General features: G+C 45.0%; 1 protein-coding gene across 1 annotated transcript; it reads right to left on the reverse strand.

Moving 5' to 3' along the window:
* Positions 1-15428: 15428 nt before the first annotated feature.
* LOC106565506 (uncharacterized) lies at positions 15429-18983 on the reverse strand. Its single transcript, XM_014132724.2, has 6 exons — positions 18806-18983; positions 17580-17715; positions 17195-17375; positions 16865-16966; positions 16466-16585; positions 15429-15688 (listed from the first exon to the last, which is right to left on the reverse strand). The coding sequence occupies exons 1-6, from the start codon at positions 18923-18925 to the stop codon at positions 15598-15600; spliced, it is 750 nt and encodes a 249-aa protein (XP_013988199.2). The 5' UTR covers positions 18926-18983; the 3' UTR covers positions 15429-15597.
* Positions 18984-19310: the final 327 nt, after the last annotated feature.

Consider the following 19310-nt stretch of genomic DNA (forward strand, 5'->3'; position numbering starts at 1 on the left):
ACAAATCTTCTATAGGATTGAGGTCAGGGCTTTGTGATAGCCACTCCAATACCTTGACTTTGTTGTCCTTAAGCCATTTTGCCACAACTTTGGAAGTATGCTTGGGGTCATTGTCCATTTGGAAGACCCACTTGCGACCAAGCTTTAACTTCTTGACTGATGTCTTGAGATGTTGCTTCAATATATCCACATAAATTTCCTACCTCATTATGCCATCAATTTAGTGAAGTTCACCAGTCCCTCCTGCAGCAAAGCACCCCCACAACGTGATGCTGTCACCCCCGTGCTTCACGGTTGGGATAGTGTTCTTCGGCTTGCAATCCTCCCCATTTTTCCTCCAAACATAACGATGGTCATTATGGCCAAACAGTTCTAGTTTTGTTTCATCAGACCAGAGGACATTTCTCCAAAAAGTACGATCTTTGTCCCCATGTGCGGTTGCAAACCGTAGTCTGGCTTTTTTATGGCGGTTTTGGAGCAGTGGCTTCTTCCTTGCTGAGCGGCCTTTCAGGTTATGTCGATATAGAACTCGTTTTACTGTAGATATAGATACTTTTGTACCTGTTTCCTCCAGCATCTTCACAAGGTCCTTTGCTGTTGTTCTGGGATTGATTTGCACTTTTCGCACCAAAGTACATTCATCTCTAGGAGACAGAACGCGTCTCGTTCCTGAGCAGTATGATGGCTGCGTGGTCCCATGGTGTTTATACTTGCGTACTATTGTTTGTACAGATGAACGTGGTACCTTCAGGCATTTGGAAATTGTTCCCAAGTTTGAACCAGACTTGTGGAGGACTACAATTTTTTTCTGAGGGCTTGGCTGATTTCTTTTGATTTTCCCATGATGTCAAGCAAAGAGGCACTGTTTGAAGGTAGGCCTTGAAATACATCCACAGGTACACCTCCAATGGACTCAAATGATGTCAATTAGCCTATCAGAATCTTCTAAAACCATGACATAATTTTCTGGAATTTTCCAAGCTGTTTAAAGGCACAGTCAACTTAGTGTATGTAAACTTCTGGCCCACTCGAATTGTGATACACATGAAATAATCTGTCTGTAAACAATTGTTGGAAAAATGACTTGTGTCATGCACAAAGTAGATGTCCTAACCGACTTGCCAAAACTATAGTTTGTTAACAAGAAATGTGTGGAGTGGTTGAAAAACGAGTTTTAATGACTCCAACCTAAGTGTATGCAAACCTCTGACTTCAACCGTAAGTGAGAATGCTGTTCATTGACTACAGCTCAGCGTTCAACAGCATAGTGCCCACAAAGCTCATCACTAAGCTAAGGACCCTGGGACTGAACACCTCCCTCTGCAACTGGATCCTGGACTTCCTGACGGGCGTCCCTCAGGTGGTAAGGGTAGGCATCACTATGTTTGCTGATGACACAACAGTGGTAGCCCTGATCACCGACAACGATGAGACAGCCTATAGGGAGGAGGTCAGAGACCTGACAGTGTGGTGCCAGGACAACAACCTCTCCTTCAATGTGAGCAAGACAAAGGAAATGATCATGGACTAAAGGAAAAGGTGAGCCGAACAGGCCCCCATTAACATCAACAGTGCTGTAGTAGAGCGGGTCGAGAGTTTCAAGTTCCTTGGTGTCCACATCACCAACGAACTATCATGGTCCAAACACATGAAGGCAGTCGTGAAGAAGGCAGGACAACACCTTTTCGCCCTCAGGAGACTGAAAATATTTGGCATGGGTCCTCAGATCCTCAAAAAGTTCTACAGCTGCACCATTGAGAGCATCCTGACCGTTGCAACACCATCTGGTATGGCAACTGCTCGGCATCTGACCGTAAGGCATTACAGAGGGTAGTGCGTACGGCCCAGTACATCACTGTGGCCAAGCTTCCTGCTATCCAGGACCTATATACTAGGCGGTGTCAGACGAAAGCCCAAGAAATTGTAAAAGACTCCAGTCACCCAAGTCATAAACTGTTCTCTCTGCTACCGCATGGCAAGCGGTACCGGAGCACCAAGTCTAGGACCAAAAGGCTCCTTAACTGCTTCCACCCCCAAGCAATAAGACTGCTGAACAATTAATCAAATGGCCACCAGGACTTTTTACATTGACCCCCCCCCCATTAGTTTTTTACACTGCTGCTACTCGCTGTTTAGTATCTATGCATAGTCGCTTCACCCCTACCTACATTTACAAATTACGTCGACTAACCTGTACCCCCTGTATATAGCCTCATTATTGTTATTTTATTGTGTTACTTTTTTATACTTTTTTACTGTAGTTTATTTGCTAAATATGTTCTTAACCAACAGTGCAGTTCAAGAAAGTGTTAAGGGCTTGTAAGTAAGCATTTCACAGTGAGGTCTACACCTGTTGTATTCGACGCATGTGACAAATACATTTGATTTGAGGTAGATTTTGCAATAGAGCTGCAGTATGAATTCAGGCCTACTCTGGGTGTTATGTTTCAAAATTCAACAAAGCCAAAGAGTGGCACACATACAAAACTCTGTGTCCCGCTAAGTCCTTAAAGAGATGGGTGGGGCTAATGCTTAAGAGGGTGTGAACGATGCTGAATGCGTGTAGACAAAGAAGAGCTTTCCAGTAGGTTGCCAAAACACTTCAAGGGCCATTTTCTCAAAAGTGAGGTTACAAGTTGATCAACTTTCAAAGCAGATTTATTTTCCCATTGTTCCTCAACTGCAGTGTATGATATACCGTTTCTATGATATATCGTTTCTCCTTTATCCAATGTAAAAAACACAACTTCAAATCTTGCTGCATAAGACTGAATTGAGTCAGTCACATATAATGGCCATCATGGAAGCTTTGCCCACATTAGTGCAACTTAAGGGAAATGTTTAACCAAAGCAACAACTCCAATCAGCAATGGGGGTATGGTGGGAGGAATGATCAAACCAAGAGACTGGGAGCTTGGCAATGTGCCAACTCATCTGTAAACACACAGAAGCTTCAAACAGACACACACACCTATACACACTCACTTATGCTAGAAACTGCAAGGGTCTACTGAGCTAGGCCAATACAAAGCAGGGTGGTTCTGGGTAATTACATGGCTGATGTTAGTTATCAGGGCAAATCAGGAGAGAAATTCAATTTAAGATGCACCAGGCCCAGGGATTTCTGTTCCCTGCCTCTCTCTGAAACCTCCTGCGTGCTGACTTTTATTCCTAACTGCTCTGGGTCTTCATAGCCTGCCTTGGCTGCTGTAGGGTCGATAATGAAGGATGCTTGTAGTTAATTAGCAATCTAATGGTCTAATTCTGTGTTCAACCAGCCTTGCTATAGATTTTTCCCTCAACGGCAACGCTAACCAATCTTGAAGGGTAAGTAGTGGATTTTATATCAACAGGCTGTGGCTCCCAGACACAACATAGCACAAATAGCACAATTATTAGCATACAATTAGGCCTGCATGTGATACCAAAGGTTATAACAAAAAAATGCATGAAGTCATGTTTTTAGTCAATGGCCTGTGAAGGTTCTGCATATTAGTTATTTCAGCTGATTTACTATCAGCTAGGCTTGTGCAAATGTCTGCGTGAAATAAACAAAACAGTCCTGACACGAAACCTGAATGTTTCACAAGATATACAGTGCCTTCAGAAAGTATTCATACCCCTTGACTTTTTCAGAATTCTGTTGTGTTACAGCCTGAATTTAAAATTGATTCAATTGAGATTTTTTTGTCACTACACACAATACCCCATAATGTCAAAGTGGAATTATGTTTTTATTTTTTTACTTATTGATGAAAAGTGAAAAGTTGAAATGTCTCGAGTCAATAAAGTATTCAACCTATTTGTTATGGCAAGCCGAAATAAGTTCAGGAGTAAAAATGTGCTTAACCAGTCACATAATTATACAGTGGGCTCCACAATTACTGGCACCCATGACTGGCAATGCACAAACAATACTTAAAAAAATATAAACAATATAATTATAGAAACTCAAAATACCAACATGTGAGAAAAATTGTACTTTAATGTTTTAATTGAACCCACCAAAATCATACAATGATTTAATACAAAATACATTTCACCAAAATCAAGGTTTAATAATTATTGGCACTCGTCATATAGTACTTAGTGCAACCACCTCTGGCAATGATAACAGCATGGAGTCTATTCCTGAAATGTTTTACAAGGTTAAGGAACACATTTGGAGGGATTTTGAACCATTCCTCTATGGAGATCATTTCAAGATCCTTCACATTCTTGGGTTTGCGCTTATCAGCTGCCCTTTTCAACTCAGCTAACAGGTTTTCGATTGGATTGAGGTCCGGCGACTGAGATGGCCATGGCAGAACATTGATTTTGTTGTCACAGAACCATTTCTGTGTGGATCTTGAGGAATGTTTTGGGTCATTGTCTTGTTGGAAAGTCCACCAATGGCCAAATCCCAGCCTTCTGGCAGAGGTAACCAGATTGTCAGCAAAAATTGCCTGATATGTGGCCCCAAAACATCACTGACCTACCAACATATTTCACCGTGGGTATGAGGTGCCTCTCCTTGAATGCATCTCTGTTGACGCCAAAGATGCCGAATCTGACCAAAACGTTCAATTTTGGTCTCATCTAACCAGAGCACCAGTCATAATTTAAATTACGTCTGGCAAACTCCAGGCGCTTGCATCTGTGTCTTGGGGTCAGAAAGGGCTTTCTTCTGGCAACCATTCCAAAAAGCTTGTGGTTGTGGAGGTGGCGTCTGATGCTTTTTGAAACCTGGTGACCCCAAGACGCCACCAAGGACTGCAATAATTTCACAGTGATTCTTGGGGATTTTATTGCTTCTCTCACCATCCTCCTCCCTATCCTGGGGGGAAAAATGCATTTGTGTCCTCTCCCCGTGAGGTTTTAAACAGTTCCATATCTTTTGAATCTTTTTATAATTGCCTTGACAGTGCTCAGTGGTATATTCAATAGTTTGTGGATCTTCTTGTAGCCATTACCAGATTTATGAAGGTCTATGACCATCTGTCTCTTTTGAACTGCCAGTTCTTTTGTTTTCATCATGGTGGATATTGCATGCGTTACCTCATTTTTATACCCTAGTGAAACAGGAAGTGATGTAATGGCTCAATATAGTTCCTTAATTCTTATGGCTTGAATCCCGTTAGCGGGATCGATATGACGACAGCCAGTGAAAGTGCAGGGCAGCAAATTCAAAACAACAAAAATCTCATAATTAAAATTCCTCAAACATACAAGTATTATACACCATTTTAAAGCTTTACATCTTGTTAATCCAGCCACAGTGTCTGATTTCAAAAAGGCTTTACGGCGAAAGCAAAACATATGATTATGTTAGGTCAGCACCTACACACACAAAAACACAGCCATTTTCCAGCCAAAGAGAGGAGTCACAAAAAACAGAAATAGAGAGAAAATGAATCACTAACCTTTGATGATCTTCATCAGATGACACTCATATGACTTCATGTTACACAATACATGTATGTTTTGTTCGATAAAGTTCATATTTATATCCAAAAATCTCAGTTTACATTGGCACATTATGTTCAGTAACCTTTTGCCTCCAAAATATCCGGTGATTTTGCAGAGAGCCACATCAATTTACAGAAATACTCATCATAAATATTCATGAAAATACAAGTGTTATACATGGAACTTTAGATAAACTTCTCCTTAATGAAACTGCTGTGTCAGATTTCAAAAAAGCTTTACCGAAAAAGCAATAATCTGAGTACGGCGCTCAGACACAAAAACATGCCAAGCAATATATCCGCCATGTTGGAGTCAACAATAGTCAGAAATAGCATTATAAATATTCACTTACCTTTGATGATCTTCATCAGAATGCACTCCCAGGAATCCCAGGTTGACAATAAATGTTTGTTTTGTTCGATAAAGTCCATCCTTTATGTCCAAATACCTCCTTTTTGTTCGCGCCTTCAGTTCACAAATCCAAATTCAGGACGCACAGGTGAGACGAAAACTCAAAAATGTCCATTACAGTTCGTAGAAACATGTCAAACGATGTATAGAATCAATCTTTGGGATGTTTTTATCGTAAATCCGCAATAAAGTTTCAACCGGAGAAATCCTTTGTCTTCAAAAAATGCTATGGAACTGAGGTACCTCTCACGTGAGTGCGCATGCCTGAGGCTCATGCCCTGCTGGCAGTGTTCTGACTCCAGTAGCTCTTGTTCATCATCACTTTACAGTAGAAGCCTCAAACAAGGTTCTAAAGACTGTTGACATCTAGTGGAAGCCTTGGGAAGTGTAAATTGACCCCACAGACACTGTAGTTTGAATAGAGAATTAATTTAAGTCCTACAGACCACTTCCTGTTTGGATTTTGTCTCAGGTTTTTGCCTGCCATATGAGTTCTGTTATACTCACAGACATCATTCAAACAGTTTTAGAAACTTCAGAGTGTTTTCTATCCAAATCTACTAATACTATGCATATCTTAGTTTCTGGGAGTGAGTAGCAGGCAGTTTACTCTGGGCACGTCAGTCATCCAAGCTACTCAATACTGCCACCATCTATGAGAAGTTAAGACTTATATAAACTTAAATAAGTGGCATTTAATTCCTGGTTTAATTTTGGTAGATGTTATTTACAATCATCTTTAAGGATGCCATTAATTGTGAAACCTTGATTTGGAGGACATTGATTTAAGAACAAATTCTTATTTACAATGACGGCCTACACCGGCCAAACCCGGAATACGTTGGGCGCTGCCCAAAGGGACTCCCGAATAAGGCCGGTTGTGATAGAACCATGGATTCGAACCAGACTATCTGTAGTGACGCCTCTAGCACTGAGATGCAGTGCCTTAGACCACTGCCTCACTCTGTGTGCAATAAGTGTGTTTAACAAGATTTTTTAACGACTACCTCATCTCTGTACCCCACAGATATAATTCTCTATAAGGTCCCCCAGTAGAGCATTGAATTTCAAACACAGACTCAACCACAAAGACCAGGAAGGTTTTCCAATGACTCGCAAAGAGCTCCTATTGGTAGATGGGTAAAAAAAGGCAGACAATGAATATCCCTTTGAGCATGATGACGTTATTAATTAAACTTTGGATGGTGTGTCAATACACCTAGTTACTACAAAGATAGAGGCGTCTTTCCTAACTCAGTTGCCGGAGAGGAAGGAAACAGCTCAGGAATTTCACCATGAGGCCAATGGGGACTTTAAAACAGTTACAGAGTTTAATAGCTGTGATAGGAGCAAACTGAGGCTGGATCACCAACATTGACAGAGTGAAAAGAAAGAAGTCTGTACAGAATACAAATATTCTAAAACAAGCATCCTGTTTGCAACAAGGCACTAAAGTAATACTACAAAGAATGCGGCAAAGCAATTGTCATTTTGTTCTGAATAGAAAGTGATATGTTTCAGGAAAACCCAATACAACACATTACTGAGTACCACTCTCCATATTTTCAAGCATAGTAGTAGCTGTATCATATTATGGGTATGCTTGTAATCGTTAAGGACTGGGGAGTTTTTCTGGATAAAACATTTATGGAATGGAGCTAAGCACAGTCAAAATCCTAGAAGAAAACCTACTTCAATCTGCTTTCCACTAGACACTAGGAGATTAATTCACATTTCAGCAGGACAATAACCAAAAACACAAGGCCAAATCTACACGAGTTACTTACCAAGAAGACAATGAATGTTCCTGAGTGGCCGAGGTACCGTTTTGACATAAAACTACTTGAAAATCTAGACAAGACCTGACAATGGTTGTTTAGCAATGATCAAAATCCAATTTGACAGAGCTTGAAGAATTTTGAATAGAATAATGGGCAAATGTTGCACAATCCAGGTGTGGAAAGCTTATAGAGACCAGAAAGAGTAACAGCTGTAATCGTTGCCAAAGTTCCTTCTACAAAGTATTGACTCAAGGGTGTGAATACTTACACTACCGTTCAAAAGTTTGGGGTCGCTTAGAAATATCCTTGTTTTTTAAAGAAAAGCTAATTTTTTTGTCCATTAAAATAACATCAAATTGATCAGAAATACAGTGTAGACATTGTTAATGTTGTAATAGGCTATTGTAGCTGGTGTCACGTCGTGTGTGTAGGTGGCAGGGAAGTCAGGCGCAGGAGAAACAAACTTGGTGTAACTGGAGTAGTTTAATAAAGAAAAAACAAACTCCAAAACCAAAGTACATAATAAAATAAACATGGGTACAATAACCCGTCGCGCACCAATCCAAAAACACGAGCACATGACAACAAACAATCTCCGACAAGGACATGAGGGGAAACAGAAGGTTAAATACACAACATGTAATGAATGGGATTGGAACCAGGTGTGTAGGAAGACAAGACAAAACCAAGGGAAAATGAAAAATGGATCAATGATGGCTAGAAGACCGGTGAGGTCGACCGCCGAGCACCGCCCGAACAAGGAGGGGCATCGACTTCGGCAGAAGTCGTGACAGCTGGAAACGGCAGATTTTTTATGGAATATCTACATAGGCGTACAGAGGCCCATTATCAGCAACAATAGGAACACTGTATATAGATTTTTCTATTGTGTTATTGACTATAATTTTGTTTATCCCACGTGTAACTCTGTGTTGTTGTTTTTTGTCGCACTGCTTTGCTTTATCTTGCCCAGGTCGCAGTTGTAAATGAGAACTTGTTCTCAACTGGCCTACCTGGTCAAATAAAGGTGAAATACATGTTGTTGTTTTTAAACATCACTCACTTTATCATTTTAAAAGGCTAATTGATCATTGGAAAACCCTTTTGCAATTACGTTAGCACAACTGAAAACTGGTGTGCTAATTAAAGAAGCAATACAACTGGCCTTCTTTAGACTAGTTGAGGATCTGGAGCATCAGCATGTCACGTATACTCCCTCTACGGCCTCTAGGTCATCAGGCTGCTGATTATCCTGCACCTGTCACCATCGTCTCGCTCACCTGCGCCTGATGACACTCACATGGACTCCATCACCTCCTTGATTTTCATCCCTATATCTGTCACTCCCCTTGGTTCTTTCCTCAGGTGTTATTGACTCTGTTTTCATGTCGGTGCGTTGTTTGTGGTTCGTGTTTATTGTTGCTTATATTTATTAAAACACTCACTCCCTGAACATGATTCCCGACTCTCAGCGCACTCATTACAGAATAACACCTCACCTAAGGGAAGCATCAGGGAGTGTTTTTTTAATTTATTATTTTGTGTCAGAGTAACGACGTTGGGTCCAGGAACTGCTACAGGCTCTCATGCCTCAACCAGATCACCAGGCTTCCTTGCCTCAGCCGGCTCGTCGGGCTTTAATGCCTCCGCCGGATCGGCAGGCTCCCCTGCTTCTTCTGATCTGTCAGGTTCCCGCGCCCCAGCTGGCGTGACAGATTCTCGTGCATCAGCAGGGGTGACCGGTCCGCTCCTGATCCCCAGGTTTGTCCCCTTTGACGGTGTCCTGTGGCTGGAGCCGTGCGCTGGGGAGGGTGTACTGTCACGGATACTCCCTCTCCGGCCTCTAGGTCATCAGGCTACTGATTATCCCGCATACCAGTCACCATCGTCTCGCACACCTGCGCCTGATGACACTCACATGGACTCCATCACCTCCTTGATTGTCATCCCTATATCTGTCAATCCCCTTGGTTCTTTCCTCAGGTGTTATTGACTCTGTTTTCATGTCGGTGTGTTTGTGTTTCATGTTTATTGTTTCTTTTATTTATTAAAGCACTCACTCCCTGAACTTGCTTCCCGACTCTCAGCGCACTCGTTACACAGCATTTGTCGGTTCGATTACAGGCTCAAAATGGCCAGAAAAAAAAGACTTTCTTCTGAAACTCGTCAGTCTATTCTTGTTCTGAGAAATGAAGGCTATTCCATGCAAGAAATTGCCAAGAAACTGAAGATCTCGTACAACGCTGTGTACTACTCCCTTCACAGAACAGCGCAAACTGTCTCTAACCAGAATAGAAAGAGGAATAGAAAGAGGTTTCACAACCCAGCAAGAGGACAAGTACATTAGAGTGTCTAGTTTGAGAAACAGATCCCTCAAGTCCTCAACTGGCAGCTTCACTAAATAGTACCCACAAAACACCAGTCTGAACGTCAACAGTGAAGAGGCGACTCCCGGATGCTGGCCTTCTAACAAAGTTGCAAAGATAAAGCCATATTTCAGACTGGCCAATAAAAGATTAAGAGGGGCAAAAGAACACAGACACTGGACAAAGGAACTCTGTCTAGAAGGCCAGCATTCCGGAGTCGCCTCTTCACTGTTGATGTTGAGACTGGTGTTTTGCGGGTACTATTTAATGAAGCTGCCCTGCAAGTGTATACTTGTCAGATCTCATGATATGTCCTCAGAAGTGTCCACTTAATTTGAGGACTGATGGGATAGGGTGTGTCTTTTAAGTGTTTGGAATGCAGCCCTGATCGTGCCTGGTGTTGGTGGACAATATCAACATGCTCACGTGAGCGGTCTGGTCAGCATGTTAGGTAATTGATGCGTATGAAATGGTTGGATGGAAACCTGGTTACGATTATCCAAATAACTATGCTTCCTCTGTTACTAAAATCAGACAATACTGTAGTTGCCCCCCCGCCACAAAGTCCCTCGTCGCCGAGGGAACAAACAAAGTCTCTGAACCGACCCAGAGGTCTCCTTTGCCTGCGTGGCCATGATGGTCGCAGAGTTTCCAGATGTGAAACAGGGGGTTTAGTATGTGTCAGGGGGCTGCCCCTCTGGGGCCCAGGGGATGAAGGCAGGGACATGGGGGACAAGGATGAGGGAACAGGGAATACAATCTGTAGCTCCGGGGAATCATGAAGTGACACAGGGAGGGAGACTGGGGGAGTGGGCTGTCTGGAGCCTTGTCTGCGGCGCCTGGGGAAGTCATTGCCAGAGAGGGGAATTGTGGGGGTCCCTGGGGTTTGGGGAGAAGAGGCCCCTCTAACCTGTCCCGGTGCAGTGCCACCTTTTTCCCCCTGGGAGAAAGCTGCACCCGGTAAACAACCTCCCATACCCTCTCCAGGATGCTGCAGGGCCCCACCCAGTGGCTGTCCAACTTGGGGCATCTGCATTTCTTTCTCAGAGGTCTGTAGACCCAGACCAGCTCCCCAGCCACAAAGTGCCTTCCCCGGGTGTACACGTCATAGTTCCTCTTCTGCCTCATGCCTGCATTCACCAGCTGCTCTCTGGTGAAGGTGTGGACTGTCTCCAGGCGGTCCTGAATCTCCGGGAATACTCCGGCCCCAGGGGAACAGGAGGGCTATCCAGGGGCCTCCCCAACATGAGAAGGGCAGGCGTGCAGGAGGTGGAGTCTTGGACAGCGGAGCTGCATGCCATGAGGACCATAGACAGGTGCTTGTCCCAGTCATGCTGGTGTTTGGCAGAGATGATGGCCAGCTGCTGTCCAAGCATTTTGTTGAAGTGCTCCACAAGGTCATCACTTTGAGGATAGAGAGGAGTAGTGCGGGTGCATACCCAGCCTCTCACACATGGTGGCAAACACATGGGACTCAAACTTTCTGCCTTTGTCGCTGTGGATGGACTCCGCAGCTCCAAACCTGCTGAACATCCCCGCTGCCAGGCCGTCAGGCAGAGCATAGGGCTAGTAATAGTCCATGGCCGTGAGCACCCAACGGTTTCCACTGTCTGTGGTGGGGAAAGGCCAAACTACATCCACTCCCACCCTCTCAATGGGAGCCCCAACTGGGAACTGTTGGAGCTGAGCATGAGAGCGGCCTGGAGGGCCTTTTCTCGCTGTGCAGTTGTCACAGCAGCGGAAAAAGTCCTCCACATCCCTCTTGTGCTGCCCCCAGTAAAAGCCCTGATGGGCCGCCGTTTATTTTTTTGTGACCCCAAAGTGTCCAGTCCCCAACCTCCCCCCCCCATGAGTGCTCTGGAGTACAGCCTCCCGCAATGCTTTTGGGACCACCACCTGCCACCTCTCCTCTCCCATAGCTGACTCCTTCCATGCCTGCTGTAGCATGCCATCAGCCAGCTGCAGTCTCTCAAACTTTGACCTCAACTCTTTGGTCGCTAGTGAGAGCGCTGCCACCTCTTCCCACAGTGGCCTCAGCTGCGCCACTAAGCACTGAAGCGCTGGCTGTAGGTCTGTGTCCCGTCCCTACTTTTGCCCTCATTCATCCACGTCAACAGTCTGCAGCTCACAACAGACAGGCACGCTCACCCGACACCCCCTCCTCCACACACAGCCTTCTCTCACAGCTCTCTCTCGGCTCACAGTGGCGGCAGCCATCTGCAGTACAGGGCCGACGGGACATGGCGTCGGCGTTGGTGTGGCGTGCCGCTGCCCTGTGCACCACTGTGAAGTCACACGACTGAAGCTCCTGCAACCAGCGTGCAACCTGCCCATCTGGCTCTCTGAAAGACATGAGCCACTGAAGAGCAGAGAGGTCAGTCCTTACAGTAAAGGGCAGGCCACCCAGGTAATACTTGAAGTGTTTGATGGAAGCCACAACAGCCAGGAGCTCCCGCCAGGTGACACAGTAGCGGCGCTCATGTTTGTTGAATGTTTTGCTGAAGTAAGCCACCACTCTCTCCCCCTCTGGCCCCACCTGGGCCAGCACCCTACCCATGCCCACATTGCTAGCGTCTGTGTCCAGGATAAAGGGCAAGGTGAGGTCAAGGGGGGGCAAGCACAGGGGCCTCGATCAGTGCATGTTTGAGGGTGTTGAAGGCCTCCTTGCACGCCACTGTCCAAGTGAAGGACTTGTCATTCGGCAGCAGGCGGTTCAGTGGAGCAGCGATGCTTGAGAAGCCCCGTACAAACCTCCTATAGTACGAGGCCAGTTCCAGGAAGCTCTTCAGCTGATGCTGGTCGTGGGGGTGGGCCAGTCTCGGACAGCCCCCACCTTGTCCTCCATGGTGCTGATACCCTCCTTTCCCACTCGGTGGCCCAAGAAGGACACCTCTCTCCTCATGAATTGGCACTTCTCGGGGTGGAGCTTCAGGCCTGCGGCAGCCACCCTCTCCAGCACATGCCGTAGTGCTCCCAGGGCTGACTGGAAGGAGATGCCATGGGCCAGGATGACGTCGAGCTATACCATCCAGCACCCTGTCCATCAAACGCTCAAAAGTAGCTTGAGCGTTGCACAGGCCGAAGCACAGGACCTTGAAATGACAGTGTCCTCTGTTAGTGGAGAACACAGTTTTGGCTCTGGCCTCTGGGGAGAGGGGCACCTGCCAGTAGTCACTGCGGAGGTCTAGTGAGGAGGACCCCCTAACCAGGTCCAGCGACTCATCGATACGTGGTATGGGGTATCAGTCCTTCCTGGTTACCTTATTCAGCCGTCTGTAGTCCGCACAGAACCCCAGCTCGCTGCCCAGGGGCTTTCTGAGGGTTCGATGAAGTCTGCCCTCTGCTTCTCCAACACAGGCTTGTCTGCCGCCTCCTGGAGTGCCAGCAGGATATGGCGGGATGCATCTTGATGGGCCGAGCATCACCTGTGTCGATCTCATGCTCCACCAGATGAGTCTACCCCACCTTTTCCTCACTCAGCGCAAAGCTGCCTCTGAATTCAAACAGCAACTGCAACAACCGTTCCTGCTGCTCAGGGTCAAGACCAACACAGTTCCTCCCCCCTATCTCCCTCATTGCAGACAGTGTCCTCTCCTCTCCCATCTGGGGTAGCTGGGGAGGGCACAGCCCGGGCTCACGGAGGGATGTGTCATGGAGGTAGCTGGGGGAATGTAACACACAGCCTTAGGTGACAAGGGGCTGGGGGAAAGTCAGGGGCAGCCATGAGTCTCTGCTGCTTTAACGGTTGGAGTAAAGTGGTTGGCCATGGTGACAGCCGGCCCTCCCTGGAAGCTCAGTGTGACCCCCTTTAGGTCTAACTGGCAGCCTGTGCTCCTAAGAAAGTCCAACCCCAGGATACAAGGGTCCTGCACAGTCAACACCCACACAGGATGATGGACAGTACTGCCCCCTACTGTCAGAATCATTATTCCTTTCCCTTCCATGGGTGCCAGCTCACCTGTGACTGTGCGGCGCTGCACAGTTGTGGGCTCAAACTGAGTCCAACCTGGCACAATATCTGGGCTCACCAGGGTTACTGGAGACCTAGTGTCCACCAGGGCAGAGCAGGGCACCCCCTCCACAGTGACAGGGACATGACAAAAGTCCCCAACACAGGTCCGGCCCACCACAACAACAGGCTCCATCCGCTTGCCCCCGTCGGTGGGCTCCTCCTAAAGATGGCCTAAAGATGATGGTGGTTGGGAAAGAGAGCCAGGGTTCCGCACTGCCCCATCTATGCGGACCCCGAGCCGTTTACCTGAGCTCTGGGGGACATGGGGCAATCCCGGCGCAGATGGCCTGGCTGGCCACACCAGGCCATCTGGTTTCCTGCCGCCTGTAGCGACTCAGCACGAATGAGTTCAGTCATTTCAGCTCTGGGCTGCTCTGCCCCCCAGCCTGCACAGTGGGTCTGTCTCCCTGCACCCCCACCGAAGCCCCAGCTGAAGCCCCAGCCCACACGAGCTCCCTCTCCAAATCCATCTCCAAGGCTATCTGCAATGACTCAGGATGAGCCAGCTGGGTCTGTATGCGCAGCTCCGTAAGAGAGAGCGAGCTCGCTCTGCACAGAGGGGGGCATGTGAGCATATGCTCGCCGAGAGAGGCTCTCAATGTCATTAGCTAGCACCCGTAGTGGCTCTCCCGGCTGTTACTCAGTTCAGAGTGCAGCAGCCCGGGATGTACACACTGTCCAAAGCACCACCTCAGTGCTCAAACTAAAGCACCATAATGAAGTCTGTCCCCGGGGCTAATCAATATCAAACAGGACAAAGCATCATCTGTGAGGCACAAAGCCAACTGCAGTGCCATATCTTCATTCTACCACCCTCCAAAATGAGCTAACAGTTCAAACTGAGCATGAAAAGCTTCCCAATCCGCCTTACCGGAGTACTTCGGAGTCTTAGCAGATATGAACACAATCTGGAACTGGGCGCGGCCATGTTTGTTTACATCCTGAGCCCCAGATTCCACGTCCGCAGCGTCTACGTCACCCCTTCGGTCCGTCCATCAGAATCCACGCGAAGCACAGTCGACGAAGCACTCATGCCCGCTTCAGCCGCCATCATTCTAGCGGTCTCCCTCAAGCGTTTTTACTTCTGACACCAATGTAATGACCTGGCTAGATCATGAAGGAACAATTGTTCCGACAGAGGTTTACGAATTCACAGTTTATCCACGCAGCCTACTGTTTGGCCGGAGTCCACACCAAATAAATGAAAGATACCCGTATAAAACAACCGTGACCTTCTCTTGTGAAGACCAGACACAAGAAAGAGAACAATAGCTAAAACCCGTCTGTATTCTCTTGGTATGAACTCACTCATGCAATACTATCAGTTTTCCACTTGGTGGTAGAACAGCACAGCGAAATCAGACTAAGCTGCAAAAAAGTTACAAGCTGACAGTGTTGATATATGCTTCCTTTATTTCCATTTTAAAACTTGAATTTCAGGTAATATTACTTTACATTGTTACTTTACATTATAAATGAGTTATAAATAATGCATTAAATTAATCAGCTGTCAAGATCAAAACACTGCAGAAGATCTCTGATAAATCCAGTACAGTTTATTGAACATGTGGTTAAACTTTCAGCATAGGCACTCAGACACAAATTCTGGATGAATGATGTAGTATCCAGCCTGGTAAGGTTTCACCACGTTGAAACAGCTGTATCCACCACTGTAACATAAAAACAAACTTTACATTTGATATAATATGTGTCGACTGTAGCTGCAATGGCATGCAGTGGTGGAAAAAGCACCCAAATGTCATGCTTGAGTAAAAGTAAAGATACCTTAATAGAAAATTACTCAAGTGAAAGTCACCTAGTAAAATACTACTTGAGTAATAGTCTAAAAGTATTAGGTTTTAAATATACTTAAGTATCAAAAGTAAAAGTATAAACAATTACAAATTCCTTATATTATGCAAGCCGAACTGCACCATTATCTTGTTTTTATTTATTTATCGATAGCCAGGGACACAAGTTAAGCATGTGTGTTTAGTGATTCCGCTAGATCAAAGGCAGTAGGGATGACCAGGGATGTTATTTTGATAAGGGCGTGAATCTAACAATTTTCCTGTCCTGCTAAGCTTTCAAAATGTACCAAATACTTGTGGGTGTCAGGGAAAACGTATGGAGTGAAAAGTACATTATTTTCTTTAGGAATGTAGTAAAGTAAAAGTAAAAGTTGTCAAAAATATAAATAGTAAAGTACAGATACCCCCCAAAAAACTACCTAAGTAGTACTTTCAAGTATTTTTTAGTTTACACCACTGATGGCATGGAACTACATTCACTATATAACCCGACTGTAAATTTGGCTACAGTATTGTGTGTTGCACTTCACACTTGAAACTGTGGATAGTTCAATATCTTTATATAGTCTGTAGTGGGCTATTCAAAACAATGTGTAACTGAGAACATGTACTGAGATGTAAGAGCATGTACTGTACCATGAATCCAGTGTAGTATTGGAGCGAGACTTCCGGTAGTGAGCCTGTGGTAGGAGGTGCCTAACGCCTGGGAGGCTGCCATTTTGAAGTCCATTCTGATGTTCAATGCCTGAGTTTCTCCTGTCAGAAACAATGAATTTGAATTTGAATTTCCCAACAAACTAATGTATATAAATTGGATATGCCCTTTCAAATGAGTTAAGTGTTTACAGTATGGTATTCAAATGGGTAACAGCTAAACAGATATTTTGTATCCGTCAAAAATGGATTGAGACTATGGTTTTTCTATGGGGCTCATATGTTGACATTTGTAATTTGTCCATCTTTTTTTACATGTGTAAAAAGTTGAAATGAGCTTGAACTTGCCTCAGGAGGTCAGGGTTCAAAGGTCACTCTCACCTCAGTCCCTGTGATGAGTGTGGATGGTCACCCCGGTAACACTGGACATCAGTCAGGTAGCAAGCTGGCCTCTGTTGTAATAACTTGGAGGAATCCATGTTGCTGTAATCAACATCAAGTCATATTAATCGCAAGTATTATAATAATCTCCATTGGAATAAATCCCAGAAAAGAACAGAGAGATCACAATCTTGATTTCAATTTCAATCAGAGCAACATATTTCAGGTCTGTGGCAGTATACACTGCATCATTCTAATAATACATGCACTGGGTGACTGATTTGGATAAAAAAACTAAAAGACATAAGGAGTGAAGACCTCATACTTTACCTTTGTATGTTTTTTAGGAGTGGTTGGAGTTGCATGTCTCTGATGGAGGGGTCAGTCATGTGTGGTTTGTGTAGCCAGTCTGCAAGTGGCAGCATGTGCTGTGTTGTTCTGGATGGGCTGAGGGGTGGCATGCGTGGCGGCTCTATGTCCACAGCACTGAGAGAGCATGCACGTTTGCCATCTTGTAGAAGAAGAGCCACATAAGATCATGCAAAACAAATGTACCACTATGTACACACGTGCACACACACACACACACACACACACACACACACACACACACACACACACACACACACACACACACACACACACACACACACAAACAACAAGGGGGAGATGAGATGATAAGTCAATGATTAGAATGGAGCACAGAGTGTCATACCTGGGTTATGCTGAAAAGACAAGTGCCGGACAGGAGGGAAAAGTGGACGGCCGTTGTTTACAGGAGCAGTAGCACCCTGGAACACTGACCGGGAGGCCCTGTGGCTCGTCTGCAGTTTCCAGGGCAACAGGAAGTCCTGTATGGGTAGATGGGGAAAGAGAGGAAATAAGACACCCGTCCCTCGACTCTGAGCACTGAAGATAGATGGATAGTTGGCTCAGGTGACGCATTCTGGATAATTATGGGAATAGTAGTGTAAGAAGAGGATTTGGTAACACTTTACTTGAAGCCTGCAGGTATAATGCATAATAATGTAGTTATAGTGCATTGTAAGACTTGTCAAAAGCATGCATGCCCTCCTTTTCTCTGTCATAATGATTCTGGCTAAATAAGACATTCTAAAGGCTCATACATGCCTATAACAAGTAATAAAGCATTACAGAAAATTGTTACACTTGCTTTTTGTGTATGTTCTGTGTGTCTCTACTGTCCCGGGCCAAAAACACATCCGGTACTCTATCTAGTATCTATGTGTTACTGTATACACACAATCATTAAGCATTATGTTATGGGTAGGAAAGGTAAAGCTTCCTCGTGATTCTATTTACATGCCATCTCAACAGGGGAGAGAGGGAAGCATTGAATAATAGATGACATGCAGCTTTCACCCTGTAGAGATGTATGTAAACAATGGCCCTCCAATTAGCGTAAGAGGATTTAGGCCTCATTCCGGGTTAATGAAGAGAGGAAGTGTATAGGGGACAAAGGAGGCAAGAGGAAAAAGTAGCAAACCCACAGGGGGATTTGTGGTCATCTGAAACATCATCCAATCAATTAGAAAACTACTGATACAATTCAGACATCGAGCATGTGCCATTCTCAGTGTTAACCAGGCAGATGTGTGTAGAATGTAGACAGTTGCAATTAAATATGGGTATCAGAGTATTTGAAGGGAACCTGCACAAGGACTTCATAACACAACATTCATAATATAAACAGAATGCATTCATAAGTAGAAGATATTACACAAAATATAGTGAAATATACCGGTACATCAACTTTTAATGCTTATGTCAACAACTGCAAGTTGATATTTCTGTTATGTCGGAGTAATATCACTAATACTGCAATTAGCATCCACTTCAACTCCACTACATTACTCTTAACCTGTCTATGTGGTTTGTCCCGGCTGTTACCAGTATATTACTATATGTCCTGGTTCTTACCGGTCTGGGGTGGGGGTTATTTCTGCGGTGGGCTGAGGTTGGTCTTGGTCGAGTTGGTTTCCCTCGTCCAGGTGAGCTGAACTCCTCTGTGTATGTGCTGATTTGGAGCTGGAGAGACATGATCTCCCCGGGAGCCCCAGTTGCAATACAGTACCTCTCCTACAAAGAGCTATCTGAATCTCAACCTTTCCAACCCAAGCTGAATCCTCCCTCTCTCTGTCATCTGCTTACTCCTCCCTTGCATTATTTCTTTCCATTACCTCTATCCCTCTACCTCCCTCTCTAGTTTGCCCTCTTTTCATTTATCTTCAAGATATACTGTTGTAGTATGTCTCTGTCATGAACAATCCTTTTAACTGCACTCAATGCTGAGATCATTTGCAACAGGACAATAGTTGGAAAGGAGCAATACAAATGTAGGATCTTAATTTGAGCCAGTTTGCTGCAGCATGAAAATAATCCTGCAGCAACAGGAAATGTGAATTATTATGTGGATTATAATTCA

This window comes from Salmo salar, chromosome ssa12, assembly GCF_905237065.1.
Source record: "Salmo salar chromosome ssa12, Ssal_v3.1, whole genome shotgun sequence".
Lineage (NCBI taxonomy): Eukaryota > Metazoa > Chordata > Actinopteri > Salmoniformes > Salmonidae > Salmo > Salmo salar.